The sequence below is a fragment of the Perognathus longimembris genome, chromosome 12 (assembly GCF_023159225.1).
Source record: "Perognathus longimembris pacificus isolate PPM17 chromosome 12, ASM2315922v1, whole genome shotgun sequence".
Taxonomy (NCBI): Eukaryota; Metazoa; Chordata; class Mammalia; order Rodentia; family Heteromyidae; genus Perognathus; species Perognathus longimembris.
In genome coordinates, this window is record NC_063172.1 from 55,769,420 (window position 1) to 55,794,645 (window position 25,226).

Sequence of the window (25,226 nt, forward strand, 5' to 3'; positions counted from 1 at the left end):
GATTGACTCCTTCCCAGACTTGCTTTGAACCACAGTCCTCAGATCTCACCCTCCTGAATAGCTAGGATTACAGGCGTGAGCCACAAGCATCCAGCTCAACTTATTTTTTGAGATAGGGTTTCACTACAACATTTTCCCAGGATAGCCTCAAATAGCAATCCTCTCATCTCTGCTTCTTACTTCATAGCCAGGTTATACACAACAACTCTTTACTTTAAAAAAGCACAGGAACAAATAAAAGTTATAAGTACAAATTCTGAAAAAAGAACCTGCACTTATTATATGTCTACCACCAACTAGAAAAGCAACCATCCTGCCTCAGCAAACACTACTTGCAAAGCAAAGGCTAACTGAAACACTAATAATACTAATTCCCTAACAATAATGACTGCTATGTTACCTGGCTCTGGTGAGCATTAAGTAGAATAACAAATGAAATCCTTGAGGAAAGACTAAATAAGAACATGGGATATGTCCACTGTTGCTCCTCTTGGTTGGCATTCCTTCTTTTTTTTTTATTTTTGTGGGATTTCTGTTTTTGTTTTTGCTTTGTTTTCTTGGTGATTTGAGACAGGGTCTCACAATGTAGCTCTTCAATAGTGAACCTAGTAGTACTAGATCTTCTGTCTTCCTGCCTCCACCTCCCAAGTGCTGGGATTATAGGTACACATCACCATTTTAGAATGACACTTTATGCCAACAAAGCCATGTCTCCGAAGCCTATCAAGTCCTAAATCAATCAGCAAAAATTACTAGCAGATACTGTGAAGACACTGTCTCTAGAGAAACAAAGCAAAGTATTTTACTTCTGTGTTACACCTAACAACCTAGATTCAGATTCTAGCCAGCTCCTCTACTGCCCTCAGCCTCCTCATCTGATCAGGACAGGAAGTAGTTTTACCTAATTGTTAAGATTCTAATTTCCTAATGATATAACTTTACTCTTTAAAATAATTTCAAGTCTTTGTAGTTGTCTTGAAAACATACTACTAATCAGTTGATCCAGTATCTGAAGTACACTCCATACACTGTGGCTGTCAGAGGAAAACCTGCTTTCAGAACAGTCTGTTGGTGAGCACTATAAACTAAGTGCCTCCCTCCACGTGTCATCACAGCACTCCTCCTTACAAGGGCTTCGTGATACAGGCACTCTATTCGCTTAGGTGCTTTCTTCCCCCTGTCCCAGAGCTTCATGTCATAAAGACACATTGTGATATTCTATAACTCAATAACCACATGAAAAATAAGCAATTTCCCCACATGCTAAAAACCCAAACATACAGTACAATAGAAAATGCTACACAAACATACAGACACAGCCACCATTATCACTATAACAACAACAAATACATAAAGCACTTACACGGAATGCTGCAAGAATGATTCTTGTCACTTTCTCTTTGACAGATTCTTGAAGGATATCAGACACAACAGGAATTATATTGTAGCGCCGAAGGTGCTCACACATTTGAGGACTAAATGCCAGGAGCCATATTGAAAAAATCATTTGATATTGAAGTTGAAAGCCACACTTGTTACTCAAAACTCCCATTATGCTGAAAGGAATACACAATTAGAAAACATTTAATATGAGGGCACAACAAAAAAAGAAGTAATTCTTTGTATACTAATGGAACGAGTCTCTCTGAACTATGGCCTCAGTTTCTTTCTTACTAGCAATAGCACTCTGCTAGACTGCTAGTTACAAAGATCTGTTTCCATTTTACTTACTCTCCTAAAGTCACAATACCTCAGAAAATAGGTGCACTTGCTCTGCAACAAGAAAAGTAACTAAAATAGTAAAAGGAATGTGACAGACAGCACAGAGCTGAAATAAAGAGGACATGAGGACAAAAATGAGTATGGGTCTTCAAGTCAGATTTTATAGCAAGGTTTTTGTTTTGGTTTTTTGCTGGTGCTGAGGCTTGAACTCTGGGCCTAGGGCTGTCTCTAAGCATCTTTTGCTCAAGGCCAACACTCCATCACTTGAGCCACAGCACCAATTCTGGCTTTTTCTGTTACTTAACTGGAAATAAGAGTCTCAGACTCCTGCTCACCCTGGTTTCAAACTAGGATCCTCAGGTCTCAGCCTCCTGGGTAACTTGGATTATAGGTGTGAGCCACTGGAACCCAGCTACAGCAAGGTTTTTGAGTCTGAGAAACCAAGAGCATAGCTTTAAAATATATAGGAAACTCGGATGACTTTGGATGAAACCAAAGATGAGCCTGAATTTGATAACGCCAATCAAAGAATTTAGGGAACAGAAAAGGGCTCTATAACTTTCTTAGCTTGATACTTTATTTCACTAAGTAAGAAAAATCAGAAAAGTTCATAGAAATGAAAGTATCCCAAGGAAGACAACACATAAAGAAGAGAGCTAAGAACATTTCCCTGGGAAACGTTTATATTCAAACAACTATCAATTGAGACTGTCAAATAACAATTTAGGTTAAAAGTATCTCCATCACAATGGTACTTAATACAAACTATGGACTTAGTAATAATGTATCAATATTGATTCATCCATTGAAACAAATGTATCACATTAATACAAGACATTAATAATAGTGGAATCTTTGGTAGGGAGGAAGATGACATAAATATGAGCATTCTGAACTATATACCTACCTGTTACCCTTGGCACTTCCTTACTCAATTATCTCTTCCCTGGACTTCCTTAAACCCAGTAATTTAGTTCTAATCTCAATGATACTTTACAAATATCCAATCCCTAGAACACATAGTATGACTGGTGGTGCAGATAAAACTATTAATGGTATCTTACTGTATGTAAATATTTAGATGGGCTTTGAATTGAAGAATTCATACAGCTGACATATACCCTTGCACCAGTAAAGAAACTGTTGATCAACCAAGCTAACATCTATCTAGTAAGACTACTGAGAATTACCAGAATTTCAAGAAAATAAAAGTAAAGACTACAAAGAGTCTTTGAGTAAAACCCATAAAAATATAAGTAAATGACTAAAATACAGAAGTACAAGAAATATAGGAAAACACAGATATCAACATCTTCAAAAATCAACAAGTATAAAACAATGGATCAAAAAGAAAGCAAAGTAGGGGAAACCAGACATACTGAGCTCCAAAGAATGTTGATAAGAATATTTAATGAAATCAAAGAAGATATCTATAAGAAATTACATGGACACAAAGAAATAAAGGGATTCAATGACAGCATGGATAAGAAGCTAAATGAATCCCAAGTAGTTACAAATAAAGTTAAATGAGCTCAAAGAGACTATAACTGAGAGAGATCAAAACAGACAAACAATTTAATGAAGAAGTCAATGCAAGACCTGAAAATGATCTTAATAATTAGAGATTAGAAATCCTGAACAAAATCCAATTGAAATCTCAAAGATAAATAAATAAAGTGTAAAGCTTCTCACACAGAGCAGATAATATGGGAAGCAGATTTTAGGGCTTGAAGATTGAAGAGATACAGTAGGAAAGTTAGAAGATACAGAAAAAATATCACATAAACACAAAAGGGGTTTGTAAGAATTTCAAGATTAGTAAAAAACCAAATTTACATTTTGTGGGTATTGGTCAAGATTAGGACAATAGCAGAAGCATATGAAATATATTCACCAGAATAATTGCAGAAAACCTCCCAAGTCTTTAAAAAAAGAAAAGCCATTCAGATACTCTTGTACCTTTTAGAACACCCAATAGATAAGACCAGAAAAGAACTTCTTCACACATTGTAGTTAAAATACTAAGTACAGAAAAAAAAGGAAAGAATACTAAAAAGTATTATAAGAAAAAAAAAGTCACAAGAAGAAACCTTGAAAATAAGAGCAATTTTCCTAATAGCTTAAAAACAAGGAGGGCTTAGAACTCTGTATCTGAAGCACTAAAAGTCAACAACTGTCAGCCCAGAAGACCTTAGTATACTTCCATTCATAAATGAGAAACAAAAATTTTTAATCAGAAAACCAAAACAAATACACATCAAAATAATTCATTACCAATAAACAAAGACTACATAAAATACCCAAAGACGCCTTACAGATGAAGAAAGTGGAGAAAACATGTCTTTCCAGAGGAGTAAATAAAAAATTAGAGAAACAAGAAAGAATATGTATCTAAATTATGAAAGAAAACATGGAAGACATCACTACATACCTTTTTTCCATTTAAAAAAAACCTATTTTAAAATTTTATTGTAAGGGTTATGTTCAGAGGGGTTACAGTTACATAAATAAGGTAATGAGTATATTTCATGTTGAACATGGTACTCCTATCCCTTGTTTTCTCCTACTTCCCTTTCCCCCACTTCTCCCCGCAAATTGTAAAGTTCATTTTCAACATAGCATCTTGTATCACTGATGCATTAGTTCATCCTTTCTTCTTTGTCTCATCATTTTGTTATTCCCCTTCACTTCCCCAAATCAGCTAAACATATATACAAGACATAGGGTATCTGATAAATGGGTAGATTAGAATAATCTTAATGGACTGTTGCTATTTAAATTTCACACTCAATGTCAAAGGACTCAATTCTCTAATCAAAAAGCACAGAATGACCAGCTGAATCAAAAGGCAACATCCAACCATCTGTTGTCTACGAGAAACATATCAACCAATGTAAAGAAACAATGGCTAGGGTGAAATGTTAGAAAAAGTCTTCCAAATCCAAGCAGACAGACCTATAAGCTGGTATATCAGACAAAGTAGATTTCAAATCAAAATTAGAAGAGAAAAAGGTCACTTCTTATTAACAAAGAGAACTCAGAATAAAGAAGGCAAAATAATTCTTAACATCAATGCACCAAATGTCGGGCACTTTCACTTTGCTAAAAAGCAAATAGTAATGGACTTAAAATCATGTAAGCCCCAACACAATGATATCTAAAAACTTCAATATCCTACTCTTCCCATCTCCCTATCTTCCAGATAGAAAATTCAAACAAAGAATTTAAATAACACTGCAGACTAATTGGAGCTGCAGCCTTCTACAGAATATTTTATCCAGTAGCTATAAAATATGCATTTTAGTAGCCCATAAAATATTATTGAACATAAAACAAGTCTCATCAAATGCAAGAAAATTGAATTAGTTCCCTGTATCCTGAAAGATCATAACAATAAAATTAGAAATTAACAGCAAAAGAAAGCATAGAAAACACTTAAACTAATAGAGACTGGACAACACATTCCTTGATGAGAGAGTCATTGAAGAGAAAGGAGGAAATATCCTTAAGTTTCTAGTATCCAATGAAAATAAAAGGAAAAACTATCAGAACCTTTGTGATACATCAAAGACAATTCTGAGGTAAGTTTCTACCTATGAACACTTATATCAACAAAACAGACAGTTCTCAAACTAATACCCTGATACACTTCAAGCTCTTAGAAAAACATGAGCAACAGAAATAAAAGTTGTATGCAACACATTTATAGCCCACATCATACTAAATGGTGAGAAAATGAAACCTTTTCCCCTAAAGGACATCCATACTCTTGACTCTTATTCAATAGTTCTACACTTTGCTAGCATATGCAGTAAGCAAGAAAAAATATATAAAAGGGATCTAAATAGTGAAGGAAATTTGTGTATACACACATATAGATGTATCTATACATATACACTCAATATTTCTTCCCTATTTAAATAGATCCCTTTCTTCCCTATTTAGAAGCCTTGTTGGCAAATGGTAGTGGGGGAAAATGGATGTCCGTATGCAGAAGAGTGCTCCAGTATCTCACAGAAATAGTGTACTGACAGTAATTCCAAGTGGTGGATTATCAAAGAGCTCAATGTAAGACCTGAAACCTTGAAATAACTACAGGAAGGAGTAAACACAAGGACTTATTGGCCTAGGTGGGAACTCTCTGAATAAAAGTCCAGGGCTAAGAAAACTGGAAACATGGCAAGGACATAGTCACTAAGCTAAAAGACAAGCCTATAGAATGGGAGATCTTTGCCAGCTAAATGACTGACCTAGGAGTGCAAAAAACCAAAACCCCAAATAATCAATAAGTCAACTAAAAAATAGGCTATGTAGCTAAATAGATACTTCTCAGAGGAGCAAATGGCCAATATGTGAAAAAATGTTCACTATCTCTGGCCATAAAGGAGATAAAAATCAAAAGAACATGAGATTCCTTCTCGCTTGGATCAGAATCACATTCATCAAGAACACAAACAACGGGCTGGGAATATGGCCTAGTGGCAAGAGTGCTTGCCTCCTACACATGAAGCTCTGGGTTCAATTCCCCAGCACCACATATATGGAAATCGGCCAGAAGGGGCGCTGTGGCTCCGGTGGCAGAGTGCTAGCCTTGAGCAGGAAGAAGCCAGGGACAGTGCTCAGGCCCTGAGTCCAAGGCCCAGGACTGGCAAAAAAAAAAAAAAAGAACACAAACAACAAACAACAACAAATGCTAGTGAGAACATATGGGCAAAAGGGATCCGTAGAAATGCAAATTAGTGTGACCCTATGGATTCTGTAGGTAGATTTCTCAACAAACTAAGGACTAGTCTATGATCCAGATATTCCATTTGGGGGCATTTATCCAAAAAATTGCAAAGAACAACACAACAAAAACACCTACACACCTATGTTTATTGTTGCACCATTCACAATGGTGAAGTTATGGCAACAGTCCGGATGCCCTACAATGGATGAACAGAGCAAGAAAATGTGGTACTGAATTTTATTCATCTATCAGGAAAAATATTAGATCACTTGCAGGGAAAATGGAGGGACCTTGAAAAAAATAGTAGTTGGTAAAATAAGTCAAGCTCCGAAAGATAAATGATGCATGTTTTTCCTCACATATAGAAGTTAGACCCAAAACATAAACACATATGAAAATATATACAGAATCATATGCTTATGTACACACACACAATAAAACCGAATGAAGAATGGTATATGCAGGCATGGGATTCCATGGTGTAACCCCTTTGAGCAATTAACAGGTTCACAAAATGAATACCAAGCAGTTGAAACACACTGACTGAGAGAAAGGGGGATAAGGGGACAGGTGTGGACAAATGGAAAGAGGAGCGGAGTCATAATGCTCAAAGGACATACAAAAACTGGATCTAGGAAACTTGAAATCAATAGGAATGGGATAGATGGAAGGTGAGGAGAATGGAAGGGGTGATAGTGATCAAGATGCATTATACACCTAAATGGATATATTAATTAAAATTCCTTTCTACAATTATTGGAAGATCATAATAAAAAGTAAGGGGGAAAGCCCTTCCTTTATTGATTTCTATCTATATAGTCCCACTCAATACTCTTATAATGAGTCTGTCTGGGATTGTTCTGTCCAGCTTTAGCTTCTTAGGAGGACTTCACCTCTTAGAAAATTGAAGATCAAATAAGGGAAGAGGAAACATTCTGTTTGATAGTTACAGACTTCGAAGATGGTTAACATAATCCATTGTAAAACCAGACACAAAAAAATAAAATACTTCTTTCAGATGATTAATGTATTAATTTCTCTGAAAATTTCAAGGAGAAATGCTTTTCAAAGTTTTTCTACATTAAAAGTAAAAGGGCACTCACCAGTTGACCCCATCTGCTTCCACCCAGGCAAAGCGGTACTCATTGACCCGGAGCATCAGCTGGAGGCACCCAGCCACACACTGTACATACTGAGAACTCTACACAAGAAGAGGTGCACAGTTTTAAAGTGGAAAGCATTTAAAGTCATGAGATTAGACAGATACATTGCTACATAAAAATCTCATTTTACTATAATCTTTTAACTTCTGAGCACCCCCAAATTCCCTAGCATGTTCTTAAAAGCTGATCCTCAAATTTGTTTTAATCTCTATTTCACAGAAACGAAGACAACTTTGTGTCCCAGACTAAATTGACAGAATTCATTATTGAACACATTTAGGATATCTTTGATTGTTTGATAACTAAGCATACTGATTTGCCATATTTCACATACTCCTGAACAAGAGGTACTCTAGAGAGAGAAAAATACTCTCTGTAACTATAAAAATACCAAAGCAAAAGAATAAAAAGAAGAGTGGATGTTTTGAGGCAAGTTCATAATTGAATAACTTCTGGCCAGTTACTGAACCTCTGCAAACAGCACTCAGCTTCCTTGTCTTTAATAAGGGAAACATTACCAGGGGACAATGCCTGAAGGGTGCTGTTAGGTTTGAGGGAAATAATTAATTTAGCATACAAACTGATGAAAACTTCAAAAACTATGTTTGGCATATTCCAAAATGTAATAAAAAACACTTGGGAGAAAGGGGGTGGAGAAACAGTCCTCGTTAAAAATAACACTGCCAGTTCAGTAGCTGTGTTTCACAGAAATTATGCTTAAACGTGAAACTTGAAATAAATAGGAATCATACGCCTCAGAAGTCTCAAAGCCCTCTATTTTACCAAAAACAATGCCAGGCACTCGTGGTTCATGCCTGAAATCCTAGCTACTCAGGAGGCTAAGATATGAGGATCATGGTTCAAAGCCAACCCAGACAAGGAAAGACCCTGAGACTCCTATCACCAGAAAATCAGAAAGGGCACTGTGGTTCAAAGTGGCAGAGCACTAGCCTTGAGGAAAAAAAAGCTCAGAGGCAGTGCCCCAAGCCCTGAGTTCAAGCCCCACAACAGACTTCTTTTTTTTTTATTTAAGTCAGATAAAAGGCCTATCCTTCTTTAAAATATACACAATAAATCTTACATCTTTAAGAAGCAGAGAAAACAGCCAGGCATCAGTGGCTTCTACCTATAGTCTTAGCCACTCAGGAGGCTAAGATCTGAGGAATACAGTTCGAAGCCACTCCAGGTAGGAAAGTCTGTGAGACTCTTTACCTCCAATTGGCCAGCAAAAAGCCAGAAGTGGAGTTGTGGCTCAAGTAGTACAACACTAGCCTTGACAACAAAAGCTCAGGAACAGTGCCTAGGCTCTGAGAGCAAGCCCCAGAATTGGCACACAAAAAAAAGAAGCAGAAGCAAAGACACAAAATGAAATTTTAAGGCTCTAGACTTCATCAAGAATAATTCTGAATTCTTTATAACAGAAGAGCTATACATGTGGGGCTTAGAATATGGCCTAGTAGCACGAGTGCTTGGCCTCGTATACATGAAGCCCTGGGTTCAATTCTCCAGCACCACATATATAAAAAATGGCCAGAAGTGGCGCTGTGGCTCAAGTGACAGAGTGCTAGCCTTGAGCAAAAAGAAGCCAGAGACAGTGCTCAAGCCATGAATCCAAACCAAGGACTGGCAAAAAAAAAAACTATAGATGTTATGAAAGTCAAAGAACATATGATATATATATATATGATACTAGTAAACGTTATGTTCTACTTTAAACATCTATAAAAATCTAACACTTCAAAGAAATTCTATGCACTCAACTACAAAAACACAATGATATGAGTACATTTTATAGAAATAGACAAATGTTATAAACAAAAGATTATCTATGTTCAACCTAGAGGGTAGTATGTCTCATTCACACAATATATGCAGAAATTTAATTTGCCTGAAAATTCAAACCAATAGCAGAAATAGACAAAAAATAGTGCATTTGAAAATGTACTAAAACAATATTCTACAGCAGAATAAACTATGCATCTTTCCAATTAAGCCAGCAGTAAAAATTTCTATTATAGAAGAAGGATTTATCTTTCTTGATATTAGAGAGAATCCGAGCAAGACTTCTATACATAAATAAAAAGCAACCTAGGTAATTCTCTCTCTCCTCTTCCACTCATCACCTATGGCCTCTTAGTGTAAAAAAAGTCTTGCTTCATTACAAGCCTTTTCTATGTCCATTCACCATGTTTGTTGAAATATATAACAAGTATGGGTTCTTTGTTGTTTGTTGTAGCTTCAATGCTCACATTATAACCAGATGTAAGGTGCTGGTCCTAGAGTTGACATCACTCTCTTCTACTGTGCACAATAAGGCAGTTCAGATACCATTCCAATGGTTATGCTCCTAATACAGAGTAACACAGCTCCAAAGGGTCTATATCCTTCTCTTTCACCATTTAGATCCCTCCCCCAGGAGTTCATCCACTCCATCCTTAAACTTTGCCAGGACAGCCTGAGCAAACTTCCCACCCAACAGAAGTCCCCTTTTATTATACTACGAAAGGACTCTATGCATCTTTCTTCTAGGCAGTGCCACATTAACCAATTGTGTAATTCCTGGTTTAATACTGTCATCCCCAAACATAATGTAGCCCTCTGAAGGCAGGAATCACACTCATTGTGTTCAGTATTGTATTCAATACCATGCACTATACCTGGGAAGCACTCACCAAATACCCAAAAGAAATTACAAATAATCCCTATGCCACACACTAATTCTAAACAACGCCCTAACAGATAGCAATCAATAAATAGTTTAAAAACTTGATAAAAATTGCTATAAATACCAGTAATACTGCAAGAACACAATAATAGAAAGCAAGAAAGAAGTGACATTGTCCAAAAAGAAATTTGCTCTTTACATGACTCATGTAACTATAACCCCTCTGTACATCACCTTTATAATAACAATTTAAAAATTAAGAATATATACAATATAGCACTGTTACCTTATTGCTTTTTGGAACCAGGACTAAATCTGACTGATAAAAGCCCTCTCTAAAGCAAATATCCTCCCCACCCCCACCCCCCCTCCCCCAGTCCTGGGGCTTGAACTCTGGGCCTGGCCACTATCCCTGAGCTTCATTTGCTCAAGGCTAGCACTGTATACCACAATGCCACTTCAGCTTTTTCTGAGTAGTTTACTGGAGATAATAAGTCTCATGGACTTTCCTGTCAAGCCAGCTTCAACTGCGATCCTCAGATCTCAGCTTCCTGAGTTGCTAGGACTACAGGCCAAGCCACTGGCACTTGGCTCTTTTTTATTTTTAATTATTTAAGTTACATATCCTTGAGGATGATAATAAATTGCTTACCAGTTTTTAATTTACTCTATGTTATACTGCTTTACTAGCAAATGTTTTTAGTGTTGAGAGCCAATTTTGGAGCCAGGGATGGTGATAAGCACCTATAATCTCAGTATTTGAAAGGCTGAGGCAAGAAGATCTCAAGTTTGAGACCATTTTGATACACAGAAACACAGATGACTGTCTAGGACAGGACAAAAACATCACATGATTGGGGGCTGGGATGTAGCTCAGTGGCAAAGTGCTTGCCTTGCAAGTGCAACCTCCTGGGTTCGATCCCCAGAACCAAAAAAAAGAGACACAAAAAAAAAAAAAAAATCACATGATTGCTTATCTCAATAGATACAGAAAAGACCTTTGTCAAAATTCAACATCCTTGGGGCTGGGGATATGGCCTAGTGGCAAGAGTGCTTGCCTCCTCATATACATGAGGCCCTGGGTTCAATTCCCCAGCACCACATATACAGAAAATGGCCAGAAGTGGCGCTGTGGCTCAAGTGGCAGAGTGCTAGCCTTGAGCAAAGAGAAGCCAGGGACAGTGTTCAGGCCCTGAGTCCAAGCCCCAGGACTGGCCAAAAAAAAAAAAAATTCAACATCCTTTTTATAATAAAATCTCTGATACAACTAGTAATACATGGAATGTACCTCACTATAATAAATGCTATACATGATAAATCTATAACCAACATTGTACTAAATCAGAAAAAACTGAAATCATTTCCTCTAAAGTCAAGAATGAGACAAGGATACCTACTCTCTCATCTCATATTTAATATAGTGCTAGAAATTCTAGTCAGAGCACAAAGGCAAGAAAAAGAGAAGGGATGCCAATAGGAAAGGAAGAAATCAAATTATCCCTATTTACAGATGATATGTATCTTTAAAAGACCCTAAAAAGGAAGAACTTAGAGATTCTTTAAAAAAAAACAAACCCTAGATCTGATTTAAAAAAAACCTTTTGTTAACAGACTATAAAATCAATAAAGAAACAAAATCACTGGTTTTTCTATATACCAACAATAATCTGAATGGGAAAGAAATCAAGAAAATAATCTCATTCGCAATACTATCAAAAAACTAACATATCTAGCAATTAATTTTACTAAGTGAAAGAACTCTATAAAACAATAAATCTTTGTAGAAAGTAACTAAAGAAAGACAGAAAGACCTCCCATGATCATTGATTAGCAAAATCAATATTGTAAAAATGGCTATACTGCAAAAGCAATCTGTATATTTAATGAAACATTCATCAAAATTCCAATGATATTCTTCACAGAGATAGAAAAATCAAAGAATAAGGTTCATATGGAAGCACAAAAGACCTAAATAGCCAAAGCAATCCCAAGCAAAAAGGATAATATGGGAGGTATCACAATATTTTGTTTCAAACTATTGCACAGAGCCATAGCAAAAAATAGGATTTTTATTTAAAAAATTATAAAAAGAAAACCAGCATGGTTTTGGTACAAAAACAGACACAAAAGACCCATGCAACAAAATAGGAAGTCCAGAAATAAGCATAAACAGTTACTGAGTCTTATGTGTCTGCCAAAAACATACATTGGATAAAAGACAATAATCTTGATCAAATGGTAAAGACTGGAACTATATCTGTCTCTCAATTCAAAGTAGATTGGAGACTTCAATATAAGACCTGAACTGTTGAAGCTATTACAGAAAAACACTGTCAAACCACTGGAACATATTGACAAAGCATTAAGTTCTTCAACAGATCAGCAAATAAGAGCAAGACTGACAAAAAGAATGGTAAATCAAGATACAATAGAGACACTTGCACATTCATGTTCATGGCAACACTATTCCTAATAGCCAAACCATAGAAACAGGCTGGATGCCCTAGAACTGATGGATGCAGAAAATATGATCTTCATATAAAATTAAATATTATTCTTCCATAAAGAACAGAAGTACAGTATTTTCCAGAAAATGGATGGATCTATAGACTCTAATGTTAAGCAATGTAATCCAGCTTCAGAAGGACAACAATTGTAGGGTGTTTTTTTTCATGTGTGGAATCTAGACCTAAAAGGTAAAAATATCCACAGACACAGAAGTGCACACACATACACACACATGCACACGCACAAACATGACTGCAACTCTGAGACTATTTGAGAGAACATCAGAGAGGGGAAAAGGAAAGAGAATGGTGGAGAGTGAATAATATTGAAATACATTGCATCTACGTATGAAGATGACATGACAAAACTCACAGTAAGCCACTGAATGATAAGGAGTAAGGGAGACATGGGAAGAGAAAGTAATATGGAACTAAAGTATAATGTATGCATGTGTGAAATATCACAATGAACCTCCTTTGTAAAGTTAATGTACACTAAAGACAGGGTTATGTTGAGGGGTAGGTACCTGTTGCAGGAAAAAGGTGAATGAGGAGAGTGAAAAATGGGTGAATAAGATTTGAGTACTTTATATGCATGCATGAAAATAGAACAAGAAGCTAGGCACAACAGCTCAACCCTCTAATCCTAGCTACTGGAGAGGTAAAGACTGGAGGATCAAGGTTAAAGGACAGGCTGGGCATAGAAATTTACAAGACTCCATCTCAACTAGTGGCATGTGCCTGTCATCCTAACAACTAAAAGTAGCAGGAACAGAAGAATACCAGTGCAGGCTGATCCAATCATAAAGCCAGAACTATCTGGAAAATAGCCTACATGGTAAGGGGCTAGCTGGCTGAGTGGCTCGGTGCATTAAGTTCTTGCTGAGCAAGTGTGAGGCCCTGAGTTCAAAAGTCCAGTGCCATCAGAAAAGAAAGAAAAGAAAAAGAAAATAGAACCAAGAAAACTGTTTCTTAAAGGGGAAGGAGGAACCCTCATTCATAGTGACAAGAGGGAAGAATTTGATCAGGGCTACTGTACACATGTATGGAAATATCACAAGGAAGCACCCTTTACATCAGGGATATGATAAGGAAAAAGAAAAAATGCTAAGTGGTTTTACTTGTTAATCTTTTAAAAAAAATTTTCAAGGTAGTTCCTACTTAAATAGCTAATGAACCAATAATTCATTTCTCCAAGTATTAGCTGTATTTGGACTAACCCAAAACACAGACAAACTAAAAATGACTATACTGTTTGCTGAGCACTGTTTCTTTTTGTTTTATGGTATTCATATAGCTAATTCTGTCACAAAATTTTTATATTTTCTATAATCAAAATAATTTTTTACTCTCCCAAACCTAAAACTATGCAAAAAAAACCCTATTTTTACAAAGACCACTCTATTTTTCAAAGGACTTTCAAATAACTATTTAATATTATGAATTAACAAATCATTTACTTAATAGGAGGGAAAATTCCTACCTTAATGATATTAATAGCTCATTATTATGATAGTCATTTTTTACTTGAGGAATCCAAGGTTTAAAAAGTTAGTATAATTTGCTAAAATTAAAGTAGTGATTTAAGAGAGAAACTGGGGGGCTGGGGATATGGCCTAGTGGCAAGAGTGCCTGCCTCATATACATGAGGCCCTGGGTTCGATTCCCCAGCACCACATATACAGAAAATGGCCAGAAGGGGCGCTGTGGCTCAAGTGGCAGAGTGCTAAAAAGAAGCCAGGGACAGTGCTCAGGCCCTGAGTCCAAGCCCCAGGACTGGCCAAAAAAAAAAGAGAGAGAGAGAGAGAGAGAAACTGGAAGGAAAGGAGTCCTTCAGAGATCCAGTCAGACACGGTGCTTCCATGAGTTGCCTTTTTTTATTGCCCCAAGTTATAAAAAGAAAGAGAGAGAGAGAGAGAGAGAGAGAGAGAGAGAGAGAGAGAGAGAGAGAAGAAAGAAAGAAAGAAAGAAAGAAAGAAAGAAAGAAAGAAAGAAAGAAAGAAAGAAAGAAAGAGGAGAGAGGGCAGGAGGAAGGAGGGTGGGAGGGAAAAAGGGAGAGAGGGAGAGAGGAAGGGAGGGAGGGAAGAAAAAGCCCATGATGTGAAATGGCACAGGAAGGGAGGAAAAGCCACATCACATGCTTTGATAATGTCAAGATCCTGAACACAGCAGTGAATGACATTCAGGGGGTCTAAAAAATAAACCAAAAATATTGCTATTTCTACCCTCAGAAATGTATTACTGCAAAAGAGTTGATGGAAAAGAAGAAATGCTGGGAAAGAGATGGTTGGAGAGAAACAAGTATCTACTATGTACAAAACTTTTCATACAGGGAAATATTTTTGTTTAATCTACATGTTTTAATGTCATTTTAAAATGGATATTATGTTGGAGGCTTTGTAGTTAAGGAGTCAGAATTTCAATGAGATAAGTCTTCTATATCTACACAATCTTTTTCTTTGCTCAGGGCTACCATTCTACAACTTGGGCCACAGCACCACTTCTGGCTTTTTCTATATATGTGGTGCTGAGGAATCGAACCCAGGGCCTCATAGATATGAGGCAAGTAGTCTACCACTAGGCTATATTCCCAGCCCTATATCTACACAATCTGATGGTCAGGAATTCTAACCTGAAATGGCCTAACAGCTACTTTTCTTACATTATGTTACTTCTAGTGGAGTGCGAGATGAATTCCTTGAGCAATTTCCACTTATTTCTTGAATTGCATAGCATACACACATCATCTCATTGTATTGTGATGACAATGTTACAAATGGTGAAATTTTCATGCTTCCTACATATAGGAAAATTGCTGCATAAAAAAGTCATTATTTCTATGAACTCTTTTCTCTCTCAATGTTTTCATAGTTAAAATGTTCTTTCATGCACAACTGCTTGTACTCATGTTATTAACATGAAACTTCAAAGTCAGCAATTATAATAGACATTGTTCTTGTTTAAAAATATGAGAAGTTAAGTTAGACATGGGTTAGCATTGGAAATCACATTTGAGCTAGCTCATCACAGTGCACAGCACCTGGCTGAGAACCTATCACTAGATCAATCTTAGTGATAAAATAACATCCTGGTGCTAGTGGCTCACACTGATAAGCCTAGCTACTCAAGAGGCTAAGATCTTCAGGATTACAGTTCTAAGCCAACCAGGTAGGAAAATCCGTGACTATTGCCTCCAATTAAACCAGCAAAAAGCCAGGAGTGGCACTGTGGCTCAAGAGGTGGAGTTCTAGCCTTGAGCAGGAAAAGCAAATAGCACCCAGGTCCTGAGTTTACTGGCATAAATTGCTAAAAATGTAAACTCTTGCAGTATTCTAGTGCAATAATCACCTCATGAAACAGAGAGGGAGAGAAAGTAGCAAAGGGAGAGAAAGACACACACACACACACACACACACACACACACACACACACACACACGACAGGAGAAGGAGTGCCAGAGGGAGAGAGAGAGATGAGAGAGAGAGGAGAGGAAGAGAGAGATAAAGGTAAAGGAGTGGGAAAGAAACAGATGGGAAAAGGAGTGGAGGAGAGACACAGGAGAGGAAGTGGGAAAGAAAGAAATGGGAAAGGAAGGGGGGGAGGGAAAGGGGGGAGGGAGGGGGGCATGAGGGACAAGGTAACAAACAGTACAAGAAATGTATCCAATGCCTAACGTATGAAACTGTAACCTCTCTGTACATCAGTTTGATAATAAAAATTTGAAGAAAAAAAAAAAAAAGAAATGGGAAAGGAAGTAGGAGAGGGAGAGGGAGAGAGCAGAGGACACAGCAGGATACAGAGCACTTGCCTAGAACACACAAGGCCCTGAATTTCAACCCTGCCCCTTCCGAGTTTTCATTTAAAGGAGAGGGGGAAACACGAAGAATTGGAAGTTTCTTAACAGTCATGTTATCTTGGGAAAATCAACCTCTTCAGAACTGTTTCATCACTGATGAAAGAAAGACTAGATCTTCCAAAATAAAATGTGAAGCGGCTATGACAATGATGTTTATTTCTATAAAACACTAGATAATTGCAAAATACTCTATGATTATAAGACATTACTATTATATTCAAAAACTAATGTATAAATACCCAAGAATTCTCTTGAAGCGGCCTTATGAATGAATAGAGATCATTTGAGCTGGGCACAGTGGTTCATACCTATAATCCAAGCCACTTGAAAGGCAGAGCTCTAGAGGATCATGGCTCACAAGCCAATCCAGGCAAAAAGTCAGCAATATGCCTATCTTAACAAATAAGTTGGGCATGGTGGCACATGCCTATTAATCCTAGACTTAAGGAAGATATACGCAGAAAGATTGCCATGTGCAGCTCATCAGTGTTAAAACATGAAAACCTAATTGAAAATAACTAACTGGAGGTGTGACTCAAACTGTAGAGCCCTACTAGGTAAGAAGGAGGCTATGCTCAAACACTAGTACAATATTCAAGAAAATATCTGGACTAATTAAGACATAGTTTTAATTTCATTATTAATTTATAAAGTCATACGTCCTCAAGTAGTACTTTCAATACAATTTGCCTGATTATATATTACATGATTACTGAAAACCTTTATTATAAGAAAGATGTACTGGGGGCTGGGGATATAGCCTAGTGGCAAGAGTGCCTGCCTCGGATACACGAGGCCCTAGGTTCGATTCCCCAGCACCACATATACAGAAAACGGCCAGAAGCGGCGCTGTGGCTCAAGTGGCAGAGTGCTAGCCTTGAGCGGGAAGAAGCCAGGGACGGTGCTCGGGCCCTGAGTCCAAGGCCCAGGACTGGCCAAAAAAAAAAAAAAAAAAAAAGATGTACTGGGGGCTGGGAATATGGCCTAGTGGCAAGAGTGCTTGCCTCGTATACATGAAGCCCTGGGTTCAATTCCTCAGCACCACATATATAGAAAACAGCCAGAAGTAGTGCTGTGGCTCAAGTGGTAGAGTGCTAGCCTTGAGCAAAAAGAAGCCAGGGACAGTGCTCAGGCCCTGAGTCCAAGGCCCAGGACTGGCAAAAAAAAAAAAAAAAAAAAAAAAAGAAGTACTGTTGATTTACTTTGTTCGCTATTGTTTTATAAAAAAAAAAAAAAATTCCAAGAACACATCTAACGCATATTAGAGTACCTTATCATGGCACTAAATTATTATCAAAGTCTTATTCTCAAATTCATTATCAGTTAATTTTTTTGCACTGCCAGAATAAATCTCCAGGTAATCCTTCCAAAAAGGATGACAAGAAAAATCATAATTTCTTATGTTTCTTCCTTCCTTTTTGTTTGAGGAGGAATGGACAGAAGTCCGTAGGTCCCTACGCAGTCCAGGCTGGCCTTAAACACTTGAATCGCCTGCCTCTGCCCCTCATGTGTTCAGATTACAGGCATGAACCACCACACTTGGCTTCTGCTCTTCCTTACTTTTTATTCTGTATGTGTATTTTAAAGATTCTCACTATTTGAAGAACAATAATTTTTAAAAAAATAAAAAATAGCTCTGGGTAAATAAATGCTCTTAAAATTTACAAACTATATAAAGTAAACCCCTTTTTATCCATTAGTCCCTTGTGGAAGCCTAAACATGTGAACAGTACTGAGCCCTGTGTACAATGGCTTTCATTTCTACAAAGGCAAAGTGCCATTTAAAGCAAGCACAGTAAGACATTAACAATATAAAAAATAGAATTCTAATTCTATTCTAATTCTATTCTATTCTATTCTAATTCTAATTCTAATTCTAATAATAACTGTAATTTTAAAAGATGTTTAAAGCCATGTGTCATACATTCCCAGAATTTTCCACTCAATATTTTCAGTTGACTCCTGGTAACTGAAAAGCAAAACCACAAATAAGAAAGAACCACTGTATCAATTGTAAGTTTCTCTGGTGCCTGTGAATTTCACAGCTCCCCAGCTAGAGCAGTCTACAGATTAAGAGAGCGGGCCTTAACTGGGGAGCTACCACCACTGACATCGGCTACCCTTCTGGTGGACTTCTTAACAAACTGGCACTAACCAGATCGAACTCATCCTCCTCCTCTGAAGAGAATCACACCAGCACATCATTAAACTAAAAAACCAAGCCAAAGCAGAACGCCAACTCCATCAACAAATGCACTAGAAATGCCACAGAAACCAACCTAATATGTCCAAAAGCCAAAGAAACAACATTTGGACTTTCTCTGTTCACTTGAATTTGCTGTCATTGCTTGTACAAACATGGATGACATTTGAAAACACCACGAAGAGTAAGCAAAGCCTGTCACAGAAAACCAGGTGGACAGTTTTATTTCTACAAACGCACAGGTGATCCAGAGACAAAGGGATGTAAGTGCTTCCGTGGCCTGAAAGAGGAGAGAAGGAATGGGGAAGACTTTTGATGCATAGAGTATTTTGGGGAGAAGCGAAATGTAGAATGTTTGATTGTGGTAATAGTCACACAACTTCATAAGTACATTACAAACTGCCTAACTACAAAGGGAGGAACGCTATAGCATGTGAAATATATTTTAACTCCAGAGCTAGTGGCTGCCACCGTGGACAGGGGCACACACATGGGGCCTTTCCACCACCACAGGAGGCCTACTGCAGGAAATGGAGTCACTGTCTACCACTGAGACGATGTCTGTCCATGACCAGCTGATGCCAGACCAGGTCTACAACAAAAGTAGCCAAGAAGAGGACACGAGAAGGAAGCCATCTCACTCACCTGTGCACAACTATAAGTGAAAGTCAGCATAGGAAAAAGGAAACAAAGAAAATCCCCAAATGCTCTTTGAATATAGTAATACTAGCAGCTTTTGTGAGTACTTATTATATTTTATATAATTTAAGATTGGGTCTTGCTATGTAGCCCAGGATAACTCTGAACTGAAGATTCTCCCGCCTCGGCCTGAGGCATGTAATAGCACATCCAGCACCCATGTTCTTTCTAAATATTCCAAAGTCTCTGAACCATCACAGCATTCTTTGGCCAGGCCATCTGCCCAGCAATCCACTCCCAAGCCATGATGCCTCCTCAAAAGAAAAGACATAATTCTAAAACTGAGAACCATAGAGATGGCAAAGATAGAATATGCTCCTATTATTTTCACAACTATCTAAAGACAAAATAGCATATTTTAAGAAAATTCTACTTGTGTGATATACTTAAATGTTTGCAATAATCCAGTCATAACTGGAGATGATGCTTCTGTGGACATTTTGAAAGACAGGACTGTTAGAACTGTTTCCTACTTTGCAGTGTACAGCTGTTTCTGTCTGTTTTATACTGCCATCAAGTGGCAACACCAGGTAATACAGTTTACCAAACTGCATTCACATCCAACGTAAAATGAAAGCCAGGCACCAGTGGCTAATGCCTGTAATACTACCTACTCAGGAGGGTGAGATCTGAGGATCACGGTTCAAAGCCAGCCTGGGCAGGAAAATCCATGATACTCTTACTTCCAATAAACTACTCAGAAAAAAGCCAGAAGTGGCACTGTGTTTCAAGTAGTAGAGTGCTAACCTTGAGCAAAAGATCAGGAGCAGCACCTAGAGACCCTGAGCTCAAGCTCCAGGACAGGCAAAAGAAAAAAGAAAAAAAAAGAAAAAGGTAAAACAAGCAAACAGTTGTCAGCCACATAGTAAGTGCTCAATAAGTACTAGCTATTTTTTCAGTACCATGCACTGATAAAAGGTCTAATTCTCTATTCTTTTTTTTTTTTTTTTGCCAGTCCTGGGCCTCGGACTCGGCCTGAGCACTGTCCCTGGCTTCTTTTTTTTGCTCAAGGCTAGCGCTCTGCCACTTGAGCCACAGCGCCACTTCTGGTCATTTTCTGTATATGTGGTGCTGGGGAATTGAACCCAGGGCCTCATGTATATGAGGCAAGCCCTCTTGCCACTAGGCCATATCCCCAGCCCTGATTCTCTATTCTTAACCTCAAGTATGAAAAAAAGACCCTTTTGGGAAGAGTAGAGATAGGAACAGGTTTGAAAACTTCTTATTAACAATTTCCCCTGATATTAATCTCAGCTGGAATGATATATGTATGAACCTACCCTACTGACACTAACAAGCTGCCAACTCAATCCACGTTGTTTTTCCAGAAAAGAGTAAAATAAAGCATTCATGTCAGCAGAGCTTACACCTCCTTATGATAGCGTTAACTTACAAATACCTTAACAACAACTAAAATAAGGCAAATGATTCTGGAAATACCTTGTTTCAGAAATCCACCAATATGTCTAAAACCTATACTAAACAACTTCTCAAAGTTCAAATGGTAGAAATACAAGTCACGCAACATGAAGATTCCAAATATATGCATGTGCTAGGACTAACTGGACCTCCTATCCACAGCTTCCTCTCTCCACCTTGTTGTGACTCCCTTTTTGGCATCTTAGATTCCCTTTATCTGACCTAACACTACAGTCAATCCTTTTAATCCATGCCCCAGTGGGAGCCCAGCTCCTGGCTTTAAAACTGGATTCCACTGCTATTCAGTCCAATTCATTCCAATTATGGAAGAAAGCTACAGCAGTCAATATAAATATTAGATGGTTTCATCAGAGCTTCATTTTTATCTACATTAGCTGGTATGTTGAAACTATGCTAAAACAATGCTTTCTAGTGTCCAAGAGGTGTTTCCAACTTTATGAAAGCTCAATGCAACTCTGGAGTGGGGAAAGAAGGTCTTGCTTAGGCAACTGTTTGTATTCACTCAAAACATTTACACATGCAAATAAATAAATATGTAACTAATTAAATAAATGAATCAATGAATAAAAAAAAAGCTCAATGCACCTGCATTTTTTTAACCTCAGCTGGTCCCAAGTCAGGCCCATCCATACTTGTCTAAACTGTGTCTAATTCTTGGGCTTAAAGTTAAACCAGTCCAAAGCAGAAAAATAATGTTAGCCAAGAAAGGAACATAGAGGACTATAATTTATCTTAGCTTTTAAGCTCTCCACTCCACACGAATGTGAGGAAAGATTGGATGAGAATCCCGGCACTGCTGGCTCATATCTATTAATCCTAGCTACTCAGAAGGCTGAGACATGAGGATCCCAATTTGAGGCAAGACTGGGCAGGAAGTCAATGAGACACTCACTTAACCCCAATTAGCCTCCAAAAGCCAGGAGTGGAGCTGTGGCTCAAGTGGTAAGATGCTAGCTTTGAGCAGAAAAGCCAAGGGGCCAGTGCCCAGGACCTGAGTTCAAGCCCCAGTACTGGCACAAAGAAAAGACGATTGAATGAAGAAGGAGGTGGAATCCACACAAACTCTGAGCAGCACAGCACAAGAGTGTATTTTAGGCCATCAGTTAGCTGAATTCCTGCCAAGTGTTTGATTCACTGGTCCCCTTTTGCTTAGACTAATAGTAAACAGTTTACAAGACAGCAAGAAGTATGAGAGTAGCCTAATGATTATTTACTCAAATTGTGCATTTGAAGTCAGATTCCCACTTTGACTCTCAAGTCTAAATAGAGTACCTTGGAAAATAAAAAACAGAAACAAAGAAGGACATATCTCATGTGATCCCTAGAGACCACACCTGTATATAGTTTTGCAAAACAATTATACTGACTAGAGATGGACAACACATCAAAGCCGTGGTTGACATTTTGGCAAACACTTTCACAACTATAAATGGCTGAGAATAAAAGTAATGTATTTCTGGGTGTTAGGAAGCTGGTGAATTAAGCAGGGTGTACTTACATCACTTGAAGAGGCTGTTCCTGTTTCAACAGCAACACCGCTACCACGCAGTTTCTATTGTAAAATAAATGACTTATTACCTAGTTTTGTTTTTAATTTTGCCCTAATTTACCAGCTTACCCAAAAAAAGAACAAAGTGAAGTTTACACTTTGCTACTTTTTACAATTTTTCATTATTCTCACTAATTCTACTTTACAAAAAGCATGAAGATGATATAAACTATTCTGTCATTATACTCTTCCAGATAATACATTAATCAAGAGACTGGTGAAAACAGACTAATAAACTGAATGTTAAGCTCCAGCTAAGATTCACAAGTGAAACTAGCAAAAATTTCCCTCAGGATTTTCTAACTAACTTTTCAGAAGACTGGCATATATTGATTATCTATATTATGGCCTGTGGCAAAACTTTGTGAAACAGGTACCTGCTAAGACTTAAAATCAGGTTATGCATAACAAAGCTAACAGATTTTCATGAAAATTAAATGTGATGTAGAAATGACGAAAATGTGATGTAGAAATGAAGAAAATACAAGATAGAAAGTCAAAGGCTGAAAGTGCAAGAGAAAAGTGATAATGAATTTCTAAAAGAAAATGTTTATTTTTTTTTTACTCAGTAACTACTACAGATAGTGGGTCACTTAGTGGAAAACAAAGTATCTTCTTCCAAAAATTGCCACAATAAAGTAAAAGGACACAAAATGACCAAAATTACAAAAGTTAGGCTTTTGAAAGTTTATTTCTACTAGAATCATGGATGTATGGTCCTATACATGAAGGAGAAAGCATTTATGGTAGAGAAAAGGAGAGTTTCCACATACCGCACTATTACATAGTATTTGACTGATGCAGAAAATAAAACCTTGAAAGTAGAGGCATAGTTCAAGTGGTAAAAGGCTAGCTGGAAGCAAGAAAGCCAAGCAAGAGCTCTAAGTTCTGAGTTCAAGCCCCTATGTTGGCACAAAAATAAATAAATAAATTCTAAAACAAGACCATGGAAGATATTTCTGCCCAGGGCAAGGCAGAGAGCAAGATGAGAGCCAAGCAAAAGCAGTGGCCAAACTCAGAAGCAAAAACAGACTGTCATCTGTAGCCTGAAAAAGCACCTTGAAGTAGAAGGCCTTGCAAAGCAGAAATACTAACCCACAAATAAAAGTCAAAGACTGTGGTTAAAAACAGTGCACTAAGAGAAATACAGAAAAGGTCTTAGAAAGCATGGATCTAATACCAAGTAGTTCAATTCTGATGAAGGCTGTTCTAGACACTGCAATACTTCCTACCACTAGCAATGAGAGAAATATTCCCCCCACTTATTGGACATTGTTACTACCATGTGAGCATGAAACACATGTTAATCATTCCAAAATGATAGATCATCTGAGGCACAAGACAATGGCACTGCCATGAGGAAATGCTATGGTGAAACGGCCCAAAAAGACAGTCTGACAGTCTTCCCTTCCAGATTTCATTGTATGAGCTCAGCTACATCTGAGCCCAACTAGAAAGACAACAGTAAGGCAAAATGGGGTTTATGGAAAAGGACGGATAAAAACAGATAAAACAGATACAAAGGGAAAGAGTGTTTCCCAATGAACTAAGCATTCTGATTCCAAATAATATACATTTATTAGAGATTTAAAATCTCATTTTCAGGCTAGGAATATGGCCTAGTGGTAAAGTGCTCGTCTCATGTACATGAAGTCCTGGGTTCGATTCCTCAAAACCACGTATATAGAAAAAGCCAGAAGTGGTGCTGTGGCTCAAGTGGTAGAGTGCTAGCCTTGAGCAAAAAGAAGCCAAGGACAGTGCCTAGGCCCTGAGTTCAAGACCCAGGACTGGCAAAAAAAAAAATCTCATTTTCACACACCTATTTTTCATGTTTTAAATATCTTCCAAACTAAGTAAAATCTGCAAGCTGATGGCTCTTACAAAAATACTTTATAAACTAAGCCCGTAGGAGGTTAAAATTGATATTATTGACATTTTAGAATTTTTAATTCCATTCAAATTAACAAATTCATTCTAAAATGTCTTTACCCAAATATAAAAGGCAATTAGCGAGCTGGGCACGAGTGGCTCACACCTATAATGAATGCTAGCTACTCAGGGAGCTGTGAGATCTGAAGATCCCGATTTGAAGCCAGCCCAGCAGGAAAGTCCATGAAACTCTTACCTCCAATTAACTACCAAAAAGCTGAAAATGAAGCTGTGGCTAAAGTGGTAGAGTGCCAGCCTTGTGAAAAAAAGGCTAAGAGACAGGGCCTAGGCCTAAGTACTGGTACAAAAAAAAAAGGGAGGGAGGCAATTAGGCCCCATGCATACAATAAGACAAAAAGTACACCTTTCCAATGCCTCAAATTAAAATCTACTAAAACAATAGAGTTGCCTGAATTAAAATTTAAAACGTTCCAAAAAATAAATAGGCATTTATTTTCAGTAAATACACTCCTACTTATAAATATAGTACTATAACTATGAGTATTATTTCTCCTGTTATCATTCTCCCATGTCACAACTTCCACAGCAAAATCTTATTCTCCAGTACCTTTTCTGTCCCCAGAATACTCTTCCCAACTCACCTCCCTTCCTCTCCTTGTCTGAGCATCATTCCCACCAAGCCTCCACCTCCACATAACAGTCACTGGAAGCCTAAAATAAACACCCCAAAGAGCCATTTCAAATGTCCTCTTTTAAGCAACCATAAAGTGAAATATAGAAAGCCTATTATGCTCCCAGTCATA

At 37.6% G+C, this 25,226-nt stretch overlaps 1 protein-coding gene across 3 annotated transcripts in view; it reads right to left on the minus strand.

Annotated features, from left to right (window-relative positions):
• Atp6v1h (ATPase H+ transporting V1 subunit H) overlaps positions 1 to 25,226 on the minus strand; it is an 89,541-nt gene that overhangs the window by 49,340 nt on the left and 14,975 nt on the right. For 2 of the 3 annotated variants that reach the window (XM_048358376.1, XM_048358375.1), the window contains exons 7-9: positions 22,483 to 22,536; positions 7,555 to 7,652; positions 1,364 to 1,556 (exon numbers count right to left, since the gene is read on the minus strand). In XM_048358376.1, coding sequence (XP_048214333.1) covers positions 1,364 to 1,556; positions 7,555 to 7,652; positions 22,483 to 22,536 — 345 coding nt within the window. The remainder of the gene's footprint in view (positions 1 to 1,363; positions 1,557 to 7,554; positions 7,653 to 22,482; positions 22,537 to 25,226) is intronic. The other variant, XM_048358377.1, reaches the window with a different exon arrangement.